This window comes from Coregonus lavaretus (genome assembly GCF_964263955.1).
Source record: "Coregonus lavaretus genome assembly, chromosome: 1".
In the NCBI taxonomy this organism is placed as follows: Eukaryota; Metazoa; Chordata; class Actinopteri; order Salmoniformes; family Salmonidae; genus Coregonus; species Coregonus lavaretus.
The window spans coordinates 28,537,808-28,553,901 of record NC_139988.1 but is presented as its reverse complement, the minus strand read 5'-3'; the positions used below and the strand labels follow the sequence as shown (position 1 = coordinate 28,553,901).

Here is a 16,094-nt window from a genome sequence, read left to right as displayed (position 1 = left end):
CCTTGTCACAACCCAACTGATTGGCTCAAACGCATTAAGAAGGAAAGAAATTCCACAAGTAAACTTTTAAGAATTCACACCTGTTAATTGAAATGCATTCCAGGTGACTACCTCATGAAGCTGGTTGAGAGAATGGCAAGAGTGTGCAAAGCTGTCATCAAGGCAAAGGGTGGCTATTTGAAGAATCTCAAATATAAAATATATTTTGATTTTTTTTAACACTCTTTTTGGTTACTACATGATTTCATAGTTTTGATGTCTTCACTATTATTCTACATTGTAGAAAATAGTAAAAATAAAGAAAAACCCTTGAATGAGTAGGTGTGTCCAAAACTTTGACTGGTAGTGTAAGTATTCACACCCCTTTGCCATGATATTCTAAATTGAGCTCAGGTGCATCCAATTTCATTTGATCATCCTTCACCAGTGACCAATTCAATTGTTTGGACATGTGTTTCTTTCAAAATCACCTGTCTATATAATGTCCCACAGTTGACAGTGCATGTCAGAGCAGAAACTATACCATGAAGTCCAAGGAACTGTCCATAGATCTCCAATATATAATTGTGATGAGGCATATTATCTGGGGAAGTGTATAAAACTATTTCCAAGAGCACAGTGGTCTCCATCATTGGGAAATTGAAAAAATATGGAACTACCCAGACTCTGCCTAGAGCTGGCCGTCCGACCAAACTGACCAACCGGACAAGAAGGACCTTGGTCGGGGAGGTGACCAAGAACCCAATGACCACTCTAAACGAACTACAGAGTTCCATGGCTGAGATGGGAGAACCTGCCAGTAGGACAACAGTCTCTCTCAGAAGCCACTCCTGAGAAAAAGTCACATGACAGCATGCCTGGAGTTTGCAAAAAGGCACGTGAAAGACTGAGATCAAAAGGCAAAAGATTCTGTGGTCTGATGAGACAGATTTTACTCTTTGGCCTGAATGCAAAGCACTATGTCTGGAGAAAACCAGGCACAGCTCATCACCCGTCTAACACCATCCCTAGCATGAAGCATGGTGGTGGCAGCATCATGCTATGGGGATGCTTTTCAGCAGCAGGGACTGGGTGACTGGTAAGGATAGAAAGAACAGTGAATGTAGCCAAATACAGCCAAATCCTTGATGAAAACCTGCTTCAGAGTGCAAACAACCTTAGACTGGGGTGAATATTTACTTACAAACAGGACAGTGACCCCAAGCATACAGCCAAAGCAACACTGGAATGGCTTCAGAAAAAGAATGTGAAAGTCATTGAGTGGCCCAGCTAAAGCCCAGACTTGAATCCCATTGAAAATCTGTGGAAAGACTTGAAGATTGCTGTTCACCAGCGCTCCTCCTCTAACTTAACAGAGCTTGAGAAAATCTGCAAGGAAGAATGGGAGAAAATCCCAAAATCCAGATGTGCAAAGCTGATACAGACATACCCAAGAAAACTAAAAGCTGTAATCTCTGCCAAAGGTGCATCTACAAAGTATTGACTCAGGTGTGTGAATACTTATGTAAATTAGATATTTCTGTATTTCATTTTCAATCAATTAGCAAAAATGTCTGAAAACATATTTTCACTTATTCATTATGGGGTATTGTGTGTAGATGGGTGAAAAACGAAACAATCTAATCCATTTTGAATTCAGGCTGTAACACAACAAAATGTGGAATAAGTCAAGGGGTATGAGTACTTTCTGAAGGTACTTCTGAAGGTACTGTAATTGTCAAGATGATGTCATTGTGTTGCATTGCTCTTAGACATGCTTAATTGAAGTGCCCTCTGGCCCTTGTCAAAAGTAGTGCACTATATAAGGAGTAGGGTGCCATTTGGGATGTAAATGTTAAGTCATCTGAGTGTAGATCAAGGCTGTTCAACAACTTTGTTCCAGCCCTCAGCTTTCTGTCCTGTCCTGCAATGTTCTTCACCAGTGGTGATTTTAGCATGTACATCTTGGTGGGGTAAACTATTTATTTTTATTTTTATGAATGCCAGCAAAGCCACTACACAACACAACACTAAACAATACATTAATTGCACTATAAAGGTGACAAATGGTGCCCACAAACTGTTAGGGCCTGCATAAAGCTGTCCCAACAGCAGAGTCCCAACACCTTACCAATGCTACACCTGGCTATCAGTGAAGCCTTGTCTGGCAGCGAAACAGTTAATTCAGCCTCATTTAGTGCCTTTTAAAAATACATAGCTGATATGGCTGACTTACTTAAACAAATGTAGTGTCTACTGACAATTTAGATGTACAAACTATGGCATACGGGGACGACGAGCAGATAAGAGGCAATTCATGAGCGAGCTAGGACGGACATAGTGAATATAGCTATTTGTTCAGCACTTTTTTGAAATGTACAGCGACAGAATCCAAAACATGGGCTGTTCTGACAGTATTCTAAGAACCCTCTTCTATTGCATAAAACAACCATTCAATGCATAAACAGTATTAAACATAATCTTGTCATTTTTCTATCACACAAGTCAGAACCATAGGAAAAATAAAGGGGGCATATAAGCAGACAATGAAAGCTCTTACAACGTTGATGACATTTATCTAAAACAGGCTATAGGCTACATGTGCACCATCAAGTCAGAACAGTAGGCTATGTTATGAGGGGGAAAGGGACCAAATTATTTGGGTGAGGCACATGGGCTACAGTATACATATCTCCCTGGCATATGACATAATTTATGCATCAGCATACAATACATTGTTGGACTCACCTTGTTGTGCTGTGCTCACTTGAACAGGAAGGTGGCGCGGCGGTCCTTCTTGTGGGCTCTAGAAATTGGCCCGAAACCCCGACCTTGGAATTCCGAGTTGGATGACCGTTAAATTATTTTCTGTATTTTTCCAGTCAGAGGTAGTTTTATCAGAGGTCCCAGTTGTCTTGAACTCACTGAAGTCTGAGATTTCACAGTTCTGAGTTTCCAGTTGTTTTGAATGCAGCAGAAGTCATGCTGGACTGACAGCATGGCCAATGTATTCAAACTTTTCTGGCCCATGGCGTTACCCCATTCTTCGTGATATCCAATTGGTAGTTTCGATCTTGTCTCATCGCTGCAACTCGGAAAAGGTTGAGAGCCACACTGCTTCTTGACACACTGCTCGCTTAACCCAGCCGCACCAACGTGTTGGAGGAAACGCCCGGCCCACCACAAGGAGTCGCACAATGAGACAAGGACATCCCGGCCGGCCAAACCCTTCCCTAACCCAGACAACGCTGGGCCAATTGTGCGCCGCCTCATGAGTCTCCCGGCTGTGACACAGCCTGGGATCAAACCTGGGGCTGCAGTGGCGCCTTAGCACTCATTGTTGAAATCGCGATTTACAACTTGTTGTGTAATGTTTATGTCCAATGGTCGATGAGCACCGATACATTTTATCTATAATTTATCTTCATATGACAAGGATTTGCCAGTAGATTGCCGACTTGATGCATGATGATGACTGCTTGTCTAGCTTGCTAGCTAAGATTTTGAAAGTATGATTTTGACATGATCAGTCCAATCAAAGCTACTGTAGATATAACGTGATTTGACGTCATTTTATCATTTCACCTTCTTGGATGGGCACTTTTATTGTAAGTCTATGGCAGCACCCAAGGGGCTTGAATTTTCGAGCTCTACCCGTAGGTTCTGCGGCGACGTAGTGTCCCCATGAGTGACAGAACACTGAGCCAATCATGGTGCAACTAGAGAAAATTACCAACCCCTACGCTCTGTATTTTCCGCTGGCTGCCCCACCACCACAGAAAGCACTGAGCTAGGCTGAAACAGCTGCATTTTGGAGCTGCCTTACTCAAGAAAGCAAAAAAGAGACCATGTTTGTATGCGGCTTTATTAACTCAATTATTATTATTTGCCTTACCTGCCCTGAATGACGCGTCGCCACTGTTAGGAGTGGAGAATATTGTAGCTCTTAGCATCCTCATCTCTCACTATTCAACAATCTCTGGTCTCAATCAGCCTTCTGCACCTATACTGTAGTCTATTATAACCACACCCATCCTAACCTAATCTCGCCACAGCCACATCAAAGTACCCCTGTCCCAGATCTTATGGTTGCTACATACTGTAACACCCAGCAGTCTGTGCCTGTGTTGTAATAGTCAAGGCGAAGTGAAAAGCTTTTAATTTTCTCCCAAAATAAGTTCATATTTCCTCCTGATCAACCCTGGGCTGCTGCTTCAGTAACACCCAGTGTGTGGGTGTGCGTGCGTACAATGTCTGTGTTAAGTCTGTTCCCAGACCTGCCTGTAGCATTACTATTATGGCCTTGCAGCTCTAGCCTCCTAGCCTGTCAATCAAATGACAGGTTTAATTTAATAGTTTAATCCTCTCGACCTGTTTTAAATACAAGTCCCTAACTATATCCTGATTGGCAGGGACAGAGTTTTCAGCTGCGCACACACGTGCACACACACACATTACACACTTTCGTAACGCCTGCTTAGCTACAGCCATAGCCGGACTAGAGGACATCTGCCACCATTCTCTATAATGTTGCTTTTTAGACATTTTACCGTCCTATATAATTTTCACTGAGTTCTGCAGGCCACATAAACACATACATGTATGGTGTCGGAAAAGGCCTACATTAAAAGTCCAGATGGCTGGCTGGCTGGCTGAGACACAGAGACTAACTGGTGTTGTTATGTACTGTAGTTTGGTAAGCATGAAAGAGAGACGTTCTGGTGAATATCTTGGGTTGTTGTCGCGCAATAGTCTCAATAAATGCAGTAAATGCAAGTAAAATCTACAGTCACTATACGTTAGTTTAAATATAGCATTTACAAAAAAATTGATAAATAAACTATGCTATAATGAATGTTAGCACATACAGTACATGCCAATCAAGCAGACAGATACAAATCTTAAAGACTTTAGGGAGCTGGAAACGGGATGATTCTGGTCACATAGCTAGTGAGAATAGCCCAAATAGTTGGTTAGTGGTTAGGAGGGAACCCTAGTATTTTCCTCTCTGAAGTTAAGCGTGGTTTAGGGAACATTAATGGTGTTTTTCTTTCCGTGGGACTTCTTAATGTTCAGCTGTTTAATCCTATTTGAAGTCCATTCAATCATCAAATAGGCCCTTTCGCTTCGCCAAGCCTGAGCAGTAAAAACCATATAGGTCTGCCTGTGTGGGTGTGCCATATAGGTCTGCCTATGTGTCTTTCAGCCATAGAGTTTGTGACATTTCTCAGTCACGTTGCCTGTACTGACCCCAGTAGCTTTTGGGTGGGGCGGTTTGGTGACACAAATATAGCTCTGTGTGAGTGACTGGGGTGTGTGTGTGTGTGTGAGAGAGAGAGAGAGAGACACCATTAACAGTGTGTGTTAATGTGAGAATGTTAATGTGAGGCACCAATTATAGAACAAGCCACTGTCTTCCACAAGCCATCCTGATAGCCAGTCATCCACAACCACTACCACAGGCCTCTTTCACTACAACTATCAGAGCTAGGCCTCTTTCATCCTCCTGGGGGTTCTACTACCATACGTCGGCCATGTTTTTTTCCGCTGCACCGTCTGTCAAAGGGATTACCACACATGCAAATCAGCTGCTGTGAGATCACGCAGAGCTCTGATTGGATATGAGATATGATAGTGTTCACAGACCAAATCTACCGTACCTCACAGGGAAAGAGGACTAATCTAAAGATTACACAAAAACATTTCTCCTTTGAAAATGAGACCATGAAAGGAGATAATTTAATGTACGCACACACAAGCGTGATACAGCAGGAACTGGACAAAGTACACAGCAGTGAATGGGAATTTAGTGGGAGTGAATTAGACTTTCGCTGACTGTTTACATCACTCAAATTCACTTTAATCATTGGTAAAGTGAAGTAAAAAACTGAAAACAATGTCTAAACTCATCAGCTGCCATTTGAACTCTCATCATCATCATCATCATCAACATTGGTTTAAATTACTGGGACAATGCCTCTATTTCCTATTCTGAACAACACTGGCATATTTTTACTTCTATATGTGATTTACTCTGTGAGGTGGTGTACAGCCACATTTGTGTGTGTGCCAGCGTGTTAGTGTATGCTTGCTTGCATGATTATTCGTAACCAGTTTCTCAGGATCTATTTCGTACCCGCCCAAATAAGCTAAAATGTGCTTTTTTAATGAAGATCCACAATCCACAGAAGCTGTGTTTGTCCTATTAAGTTAAACTGTGGTTGTTCTGAACTACTCAGTGGTATTTTACGTGGTATTCTACACACAGATAGAGACAGTTGGTTCAGGAAGTGGGTTTTCTTTAGTCTATTTAACGTGGGTGGATGTATACCCAGTCATTGTGACCAATATGGATGGAGGCCTACAATCTATAATTTAGAACAGGGATGGGCAACTCCAGTCCTCGGGGGCCGGAGTGGTGTCACACTTTTTCCCCATCCCTAGAAAACAGCTGATTAAACAAATTATATTCTAAAGCAAAGATGATGATTAGTTGGGCAAAGTGTGGACACCAATCAGGCCCCCGAGGACTGGAGTTGCCCATCCCTGATTTAGAATATCCAACATAGATGGAGATGGAGTGCATTCCGAAAATATTCAGACCCCTTGACTTTTTCCACATTTTGTTACATTACAGCCTTATTCTAAAATTGATTCAATTGTTTTTTTCTCCTCATCAATCTACACACAATACCCCATAATGGCAAAGCAAAAACAGGTTTTTAGAAATGTTTAACCAATTTATAAAATAAAAACGGAAATATCACATTTACATAAGTATTAAGACGCTTTACTCAGTACTTTGTTGAAGCACCTTCGGCAGCGATTGCAGCCTTGAGTCTTCTTGGGTATGACGCTACAAGCTTGGCACACCTGTATTTGGGGAGTTTCTCCCATTCTTCTCTGCAGATCCTCTCAAACTCTGTCAGGTTGGATGGGGATGATTGCGGCACAGCTATTTTCAGGTCTCTCCAGAGATGTGGAGAGAATTCGGCACATGTGACAAATACGATTTGATTTGATCAGGTTCTTGGTCACCTCCCTGACCAAGGCCCTTCTCCCCCGATTGTTCAGTTTGGCCTGGCAGCCAGCTCTAGGAAGAGTCTTGGTGGTTCCACTGTGTTCTTGGGGACCTTCAATGCTGCAGAAATGTTTTGGTACCCGTCCCCAGATCTGTGCCTCGACACAATCCTGTCTTGGAACTCTACGGACAATTCCTTTGACCTCATGGCTTGATTTTTGTCAACTGTGGGACCTTATATAGACAGGGGTGTGCCTTTCCAAATTATGCCCAATCAATTGAATTTACAACAGGTGGACTCCAATCAAGTTGTAGAAATATCTTAAGGATGATCAATGGAAACAGGATGCACCTGAGCTCAATTTCGAGTCTCATAGCAAAGGATCTGAATACTTATATAAATAAGTTATTTCTGTTTTCTTTTATCTTTAATACATTTGCAAACATTTCTAAAAATCTGTTTTCGCTTTGTCATTATGGGTTATTGTGTGTAGATTGATGAGGAAAACAATTAATTTAATCAATTTTAGAATAAGGCTGTAACGTAACAACATGTGGAGAAGGGGTCTGAATAGTTTCCGAATGCACTGTACACCTGCAATCACCAATCTTCTCTCTCTCTTGCTCTCTCTCTCTCTCTGATTTTGTTGTCAGAATCACCCCTGTGTGTTATTTTAGTGGTGACTCGATATCTTCCCAGCTTAAACCTTCTTTTCATTTCTCTACACATTGTTAAAAAAACAATGCCAAGCCCTCTTCTAGATGTACTTCCTCATTATCTCAATGTTACTCTTCATACTTATCAATAAAAGTTAATGTACTGGCCTACTGTCTGAATTTGAGTACTCTATCCACACACTTTCTTTCCTTCATCACATTGACAGGTTGTTTTACAATTTGAAGCACCAATCTATGGACTCAAGTGTGACCATATTTTATCTCCTGATTCACCTTTGGCTCTGTTCTTGCTTGCATGTGTTCTCTGCTCACCAGGGGTGGTAGCGGATGACTAAGTTAGCATTGAGCAGTGACGTTGTCTTTCTGAAAAGTACTGGGTGGGTGGCGGGTGGGGTGTTTTTGTTTTGTTGAAAGTACAAAATGGTGGTAATGATGTGTGTTGGATCTCTGGAGTACTCGAGGTACAGCCTTGTTATCTCCTCTGGCAGACAGACAGACAGCGAGACAGCCATGATAGAGATAGGAACCTTTTGTTGCTTAAGTACAGATAGGAACCTTTTGTTGCTGGGGTGCTGTTGTGATGGGGAAGGCACAATCGGTTCGCACAAACAAATGGCTGAGCTCTTTATCTGTTTACCCCTCTTTAACCTCAGCTTTCACTACTGTGGGTGTAGGTGGGTTTGTCTATTAGATAAGGGCCGTTTAGGGGGATTGCATTGCGATGCCCTCATGTCTAGGTTAAGTACCACACAAGATACAGAGAGATGTATGATTGGTGTGGTGTGTACATGCGCTCATGTCCAACCCCCCCCCACCCCCCCAACCTTCTCTCTCCCCCTCTCTCTCTCTCTAGGTACTGGTCCTATCCATATGAACAGTGTTCAGTGTTTGGGGACAGAGAAGTCTATCCTAGACTGTTACTTTCAGGATGTCCCTCTCTGGACGTTTAAACACACCCAGGACGCCTCAGTACGCTGCAACATCCCCAAGCTTGGCCTAGACAGCACGGTTAGAACACACACATTCACACACACACCTTTACATTATATAATTAAACAATAAGGCCTGAGTGGGTGTGGTATATGGCCAATATACCAGTGCCTGGACACAGCCCTTAGCCGTGGTATATTGGCCATATACCACAAACCCCCTTGGTGCCTTATTGCTATTGTAAACTGGTTACCGGTGTAATTAGAGCAGTAAAAATAAATGTTTTGTCATATCCGTGGTATACGTTCTGATATACCATGTCTGTCAGCCAATCAGCATTCAGGGCTCGAACCACCCAGTTTATAATACCAATTAAATTATTGTAGAGTCATTAGATACTTATAATTCTGAACATCTGACTTGCAAAACATACTGAATTTAAATATAATTTTCTCGCACCTCCTTCTCCTCCTCCTCCTCCTCCTCCTACCCTCCTTTCTCTTCCTACCCTAGGTGCGATTGGCGGGGGGCAGGGAGCCAGGTGAGGGGCGTGTGGAGGTACTGATGGATGTAGGGGGTCGTAAGAGATGGGGGTCAGTCTGCAGTGAGAACTGGGGGATCAACGAAGCCATGGTGGTCTGTAGACAGCTGGGTCTGGGGTTCGCATCCCGAGCACACCAGGTATGGAAACACACCTACGAAACCCTATTCACTGTATATTGCACTACTTCTGGCCAGAGCCCTTTGTAGGAATATGGCACCATTTCAGATTTGCCCCTAGAGTACTCCCACAATTCACCAATCTCCTGGATAGCTGAAAACTCAGTAATACTTTCTGAGATATATATATATATATATATATATATATATATATACACATACACATACACAGTGAGGGAAAAAAGTATTTGATCCCCTGCTGATTTTGTACGTTTGCCCACTGACAAAGAAATAATCAGTCTATAATTTTAATGGTAGGTTTATTTGAACAGTGAGTGACAGAATAACAAACAAAAAAAATCCAGAAAAACGCATGTCAAAAATGTTGAATTGCATTTTAATGAGGGAAATAAGTATTTGACCCCCTCTCAATCAGAAAGATTTCTGGCTCCCAGGTGTCTTTTATACAGGTAACGAGCTGAGATTAGGAGCACACTCTTAAAGGGAGTGCTCCTAATCTCAGCTTGTTACCTGTATAAAAGACACCTGTCCACAGAAGCAATCAATCAATCAGATTCCAAACTCTCCACCATGGCCAAGACCAAAGAGCTCTCCAAGGATGTCAGGGACAAGATTGTAGACCTACACAAGGCTGGAATGGGCTACAAGACCATCGGCAAGCAGCTTGGTGAGAAGGTGACAACAGTTGGTGCAATTATTCACAAATGGAAGAAACACAAAAGAACTGTCAATCTCCCTCGGCCTGGGGCTCCATTCAAGATCTCACCTCGTGGAGTTGCAATGATCATGAGAACGGTGAGGAATCAGCCCAGAACTACACGGGAGGATCTTGTCAATGATCTCAAGGCAGCTGGGACCATAGTCACCAAGAAAACAATTGGTAACACACTACGCCGTGAAGGACTGAAATCCTGCAGCGCCCGCAAGGTCCCCCTGCTCAAGAAAGCACATATACATGCCCGTCTGAAGTTTGCCAATGAACATCTGAATGATTCAGAGGAGAACTGGGTGAAAGTGTTGTGGTCAGATGAGACCAAAATGGAGTTCTTTGGCATCAACTCAACTTGCCGTGTTTGGAGGAGGAGGAATGCTACCTATGACCCCAAGAACACCATCCCCACAGTCAAACATGGAGGTGGAAACATTATGCTTTGGGGGTGTTTTTCTGCTAAGGGGACAGGACAACTTCACCGCATCAAAGGGACAATGGACGGGGCCATGTACCGTCATATCTTGGGTGAGAACCTCCTTCCCTCAGCCAGGGCATTGAAAATGGGTCGTGGATGGGTATTCCAGCATGACAATGACGCAAAACACACGGCCAAGGCAACAAAGGAGTGGCTCAAGAAGAAGCACATTAAGGTCCTGGAGTGGCCTAGCCAGTCTCCACACCTTAATCCCATAGCAAATCTGTGGAGGGAGCTGAAGGTTCGAGTTGCCAAACGTCAGCCTCGAAACCTTAATGACTTGGAGAAGATCTGCAAAGAGGAGTGGGACAAAATCCCTCCTGAGATGTGTGCAAACCTGGTAGCCAACTACAAGTAAGGTCTGACCTCTGTGATTGCCAACAAGGGTTTTGCCACCAAGTACTAGGTCATGTTTTGCAGAGGGGTCAAAAGCTTATATCCCTCATTAAAATGCAAATCAATTTATAACATTTTTGACATGCGTTTCTCTGGATTATTTTGTTGTTATTCTGTCTCTCACTGTTCAAATAAACCTACCATTAAAATTATAGACTGATCATTTCTTTGTCAGTGGGCAAACGTACAAAATCAGCAGGTGATCAAATACTTTTTTCCCTCACTATATATATATATATATATATATATATATATATATATATATATATATATATATATATATATATATATATATATATATATACACACACACACACACAGTGGGGAGAACAAGTATTTGATACACTGACGATTTTGCAGGTTTTCCTACTTACAAAGCATGTAGAGGTCTGTAATTTTTATCATAGGTACACTTCAACTGTGAGAGACGGAATCTAAAACAAAAATCCAGAAAATCACATTGTATGATTTTTAAGTAATTCATTTGCATTTTGTTGCATGACATAAGTATTTGATCACCTACCAACCAGTAAGAATTCCGGCTCTCACAGTTAGTTTTTCTTTAAGAAGCCCTCCTGTTCTCCACTCATTACCTGTATTAACTGCACCTGTTTGAATTCGTTACCTGTATAAAAGACACCTGTCCACACACTCAATCAAACAGACTCCAACCTCTCCACAATGGCCAAGACCAGAGAGCTGTTTAAGGACATCAGGGATAAAATTGTAGACCTGCACAAGGCTGGGATGGGCTACAGGACAATAGGCAAGCAGCTTGGTGAGAAGGCAACAACTGTTGGCGCAATTATTAGAAAATGGAAGAAGTTCAAGATGACGGTCAATCACCCTCGGTCTGGGGCTCCATGCAAGATCTCACCTCGTGGGGCATCAATGATCATGAGGAAGGTGAGGGATCAGCCCAGAACTACACGGCAGGACCTGGTCAATGACCTGAAGAGAGCTGGGACCACAGTCTCAAAGAAAACCATTAGTAACACAGTACGCCGTCATGGATTAATATCCTGCAGCGCACGCAAGGTCCCCCTGCTCAAGCCAGCGCATGTCCAGGCCCGTCTGAAGTTAGCCAATGACCATCTGGATGATCCAGAGGAGGAATGGGAGAAGGTCATGTGGTCTGATGAGACAAAAATAGAGCTTTTTGGTCTAAACTCCACTCGCCGTGTTTGGAGGAAGAAGAAGGATGAGTACAACCCCAAGAACACCATCCCAACCGTGAAGCATGGAGGTGGAAACATCATTCTTTGGTGATGCTTTTCTGCAAAGGGGACAGGACGACTGCACCGTATTGAGGGGAGGATGGATGGGGCCATCTATCGCGAGATCTTGGCCAAGAACCTCCTTCCCTCAGTAAGAGCATTGAAGATGGGTCGTGGCTGGATCTTCCAGCATGACAACGACCCGAAACACACAGCCAGGGCAACTAAGGAGTGGCTCCGTAAGAAGCATCTCAAGGTCCTGGAGTGGCCTAGCCAGTCTCCAGACCTGAACCCAATAGAACATCTTTGGAGGGAGCTGAAAGTCCGTATTGCCCCAGCGACAGCCCCGAAACCTGAAGGATCTGGAGAAGGTCTGTATGGAGGAGTGGGCCAAAATCACTGCTGCAGTATGTGCAAACCTGGTCAAGACCTACAGGAAACATATGATCTCTGTAATTGCAACCAAAGGTTTCTGTACCAAATATTAAGTTCAGCTTTTCTGATGTATCAAATACTTACGTCATGCAATAAAATGCAAATTAATTACTTAAAAATCATACAATGTGATTTTCTGGATTTTTGTTTTAGATTCCGTCTCTCACAGTTGAAGTGTACCTATGATAAAAAATTACAGACCTCTACATGCTTTGTAAGTAGGAAAACCTGCAAAATAGGCAGTGTATCAAATACTTGTTCTCCACACTGTGTGTATGTGTATATATATATATATATATATATATATATATATATATATATATATATATATATATATATATATATATATATATATATATATATAATGCATTATGATTGCATGTATAATGTAATAGCATGTATAATGCCTTGCAACACAACATAATGCCTTACAATAATCCATTGTAACACTTGCTATAAATTGTCATAACGTAACTGACTTCCACACTCACTCACTCATGACTCTCTCTCTCTAGGAGACTTGGTATTGGGCTGGGGATCCTAACGCAGCAGAGTTGGTGTTGAGTGGAACCCACTGTGTCGGAACTGAGCTGTCAATCCAACAGTGTCGCCGTAACAACCACGTATACTGTCCCCGAGGTGGTGGGACTAATGCTGCAGGGGTCACCTGTTCAGAGAGTGAGTCATTATCAAAGCACACCTGTCCACCTGGCTAGCTGTCTACACCTGTGTCGTCTTAAGAGATCCTGTCCAGGGTTCTGTTCAAATGTCAAGAAATAGGAGAAAACACTTTGAAACTGAAGTACCTGAACTCCAATAGCAACACTTATTTTCAGTCTTCCGCTTGAAAACGTTTTCTCCTGTTTGCTTTCTGAACGTGAACTTGGTGTTTGATCATCTCTGATTAACCTTTAACCTACCCCTCCCCTCACCGTAGTGGCCCTTGACCCATCATTCCCTGTAATACCTGGTTTACCTTTCACCCCTGACCCCCATACATGCCTAAGTTACCCCAAACCACTCACCCCTCTCCCCTGCCCTCTAGCTGCCCCTGACCTGGTACTAGATGCCCAACTGGTTCAGGAGACAGCCTACCTAGAGGACCGACCCCTACATCTGCTGACCTGTGCCAACGAGGAGAACTGTCTGTCATCCTCCGCTGCCAGAATGAACTGGCCGTACGGACACCGTCGCCTCCTACGATTCTCCTCCAGGATTATGAACATGGGACGGGCCGACTTCAGACCTAGGGCTACCAGGGAGTCTTGGACATGGCACGCATGTCATAGGTAAGAGGTGTTGTGGGAGTTGTAGTTTTATGATGTCTATAGGATTTGTGGTAGTTGTAGTCTTTGGTATTATGAACATGAGACTGGCTGACTTTAGACCCAGGGCTACCAGGGAGTCTTGGACATGGCACCAGTGTCACAGGTAAGGGATGCTGTGGGAGTTATAGTTTTATTTTAGGTCTATAGGATTTGTTGTATTCTTTGGCATTATGAACATGATACAGGCTGACTTTAGACCTAGGGCTACCAGTGAGTCTTGGACATGGCACCAGTGTCACAGGTACTGCATTGGGGTCAGGGGCTTTGTAGTTCTAGAAGTTTTAGTTCTAGGCCTTGTACTTGTTGTCCTGTTTCGCTTCATGTAGGGATTGTGGTAGTTGTAGTTTTACAATGCATTGCCATATACTTAGTAGTAGTTGAAATTCTCTATTGCCATACTTGTGATGAGCTGTAGTACTATATCACAGTCCTCTATGGATGGGATGTGGTTGACCTCTATGCAGGGGATGTGGTTGACCTCTATGAAGGGGATGTGGTTGACCTCTATGAAGGGGATGTGGTTGACCTCTATGAAGGGGATGTGGTTGACCTCTATGAAGGGGATGTGGTTGACCTCTATGAAGGGGATGTGGTTGACCTCAATGAAGGGGATGTGGTTGACCTCTATGAGGCGGGGGGGTGGTGGAAATCGATACCGTTACATATTGGGATATTATTTTTGACAATATATTGTATCGTATTGTTTTGACAATAGCACAATATTATTTTTGCACTACTTTGCTGTACCTGCACCAAAACTCCACTATTTTTCCTTCATAGCTTGTTCTCCATCTTCTTTTTAAATAGGGAGCCAATTTGTTTTCAGCACTTTTATTTTCTCATGGCTCTCTCTTGTCCCTCTGCAGCAGACATATGGTGAGCAATATGTTTGGAACATTGAATCACAATAAAATCACAGTATCGAATCGCAATACATTACGTATCGGGACGTAAGTATCATGGTAAAATCGTGAGGTTTCTGGCAATTCCAGCCCTATATAATATGTAGGAGTTAAGGCGATTTCACATATCCCCTTTATGATCTGGATTCTGGAGCGTTAAGTACCCTGATCCGTGCTATAAAGCATGTGTGAAACACAAACAAACCCTGGCTTAAATGAATCCTGTACCTGCGTGAGTAACGGGCCCAAGATCCAGGACCAGAGTACCAGGTAGCGCGAGTCGTGTGGAACTTTTTGCCCGTTGTAAACAAGCTGGCTTGCCAACGTCATGTAGAATGTGCGTATCGCAAATCACATCCAGAAACAGTTATTTTCAGGTTTTGTGAAAGCAAAACAAACGGTAATTTGTAGAATTCTCACAAACGCTCCAGGAAACCGAACCAGGGAAAACCCCCTTAGTTACAGTCCAAGGGAGTCTGTGGGAGTCCTAGTCCTAGATCGACACAGCCAGCTTGTTGTGGTTAGCTGTGTTTGTCGGTCATTATGCGCGGTTAGTAGTGGAAGTTGTGGCTTTGGATGACCATGCTTCAGGTAAATGGTTGTGAGTTACATTATTATGGAAACCATAACCACAGACTTCCATTGTACAACTGTAATGGGATAATTGGACCTTGTGGGACAAAATTGGTCTGTGTGGGATGAATAAGGTCTTATTGACTTGAACTGAATTTAATTGAGTTAGGGACAGGTTAGAGGACTGTGTGAGATGAATAAGGTCTTATTGATTTGAACTGAATTGAGTTAGTGGCAGGTTAGAAAACATGTGAAGGTATGACCTCATTGTCATTAAGTACAATAACTACTGTTTGTACGGAAACGTACTCACGGAAACGTATGGTCCACATAAAGCTTTGCTTGGATAATGTTATAAATACACTTATGGAAAATGCCCATTTCGAAAAACAACCGTTAATTTAGCTGTTCTGTTATACTTGTCTCTTAGTGGGTGTCATTAATCAGTACATTGCAAGCGAATGACCCGTCACTTTCATAGTATCACTTTTCATACTGCTGACACTAACAAAATATTCAACCTATTGTGACCTCAACATAAGTTAGTAGATGGCGTTTGTACAAAAACTTGCTCATAGGGTCACATAGAAACCAGTATTTGTTGGTTGGCCTTAGTGGCAGATGGTCGTTGGTCAGTTACTTTGATTTAAATTACATATTTTCCCCACCTATACACGTGACACATTCCTCTATCCTGGACTTCTATTCAGTGACAAACTTTTGCCCCTAATTAAGGCAATTTCTTGTCAGATGACGAGAGTGTGTTC

General features: G+C 42.7%; 1 protein-coding gene across 1 annotated transcript in view; it reads left to right on the top strand.

Annotated features, from left to right (window-relative positions):
- loxl4 (lysyl oxidase-like 4) overlaps nucleotides 1-16,094 on the top strand; it is a gene marked incomplete at its 5' end in the record, with an annotated part of 56,078 nt that overhangs the window by 30,406 nt on the left and 9,578 nt on the right. Inside the window, 4 exons of the mRNA XM_084150659.1 lie at nucleotides 8,532-8,686; nucleotides 9,122-9,289; nucleotides 13,040-13,202; nucleotides 13,570-13,813. Of these exons, the coding sequence (XP_084006785.1) occupies nucleotides 8,532-8,686; nucleotides 9,122-9,289; nucleotides 13,040-13,202; nucleotides 13,570-13,813 (730 nt within the window). The remainder of the gene's footprint in view (nucleotides 1-8,531; nucleotides 8,687-9,121; nucleotides 9,290-13,039; nucleotides 13,203-13,569; nucleotides 13,814-16,094) is intronic.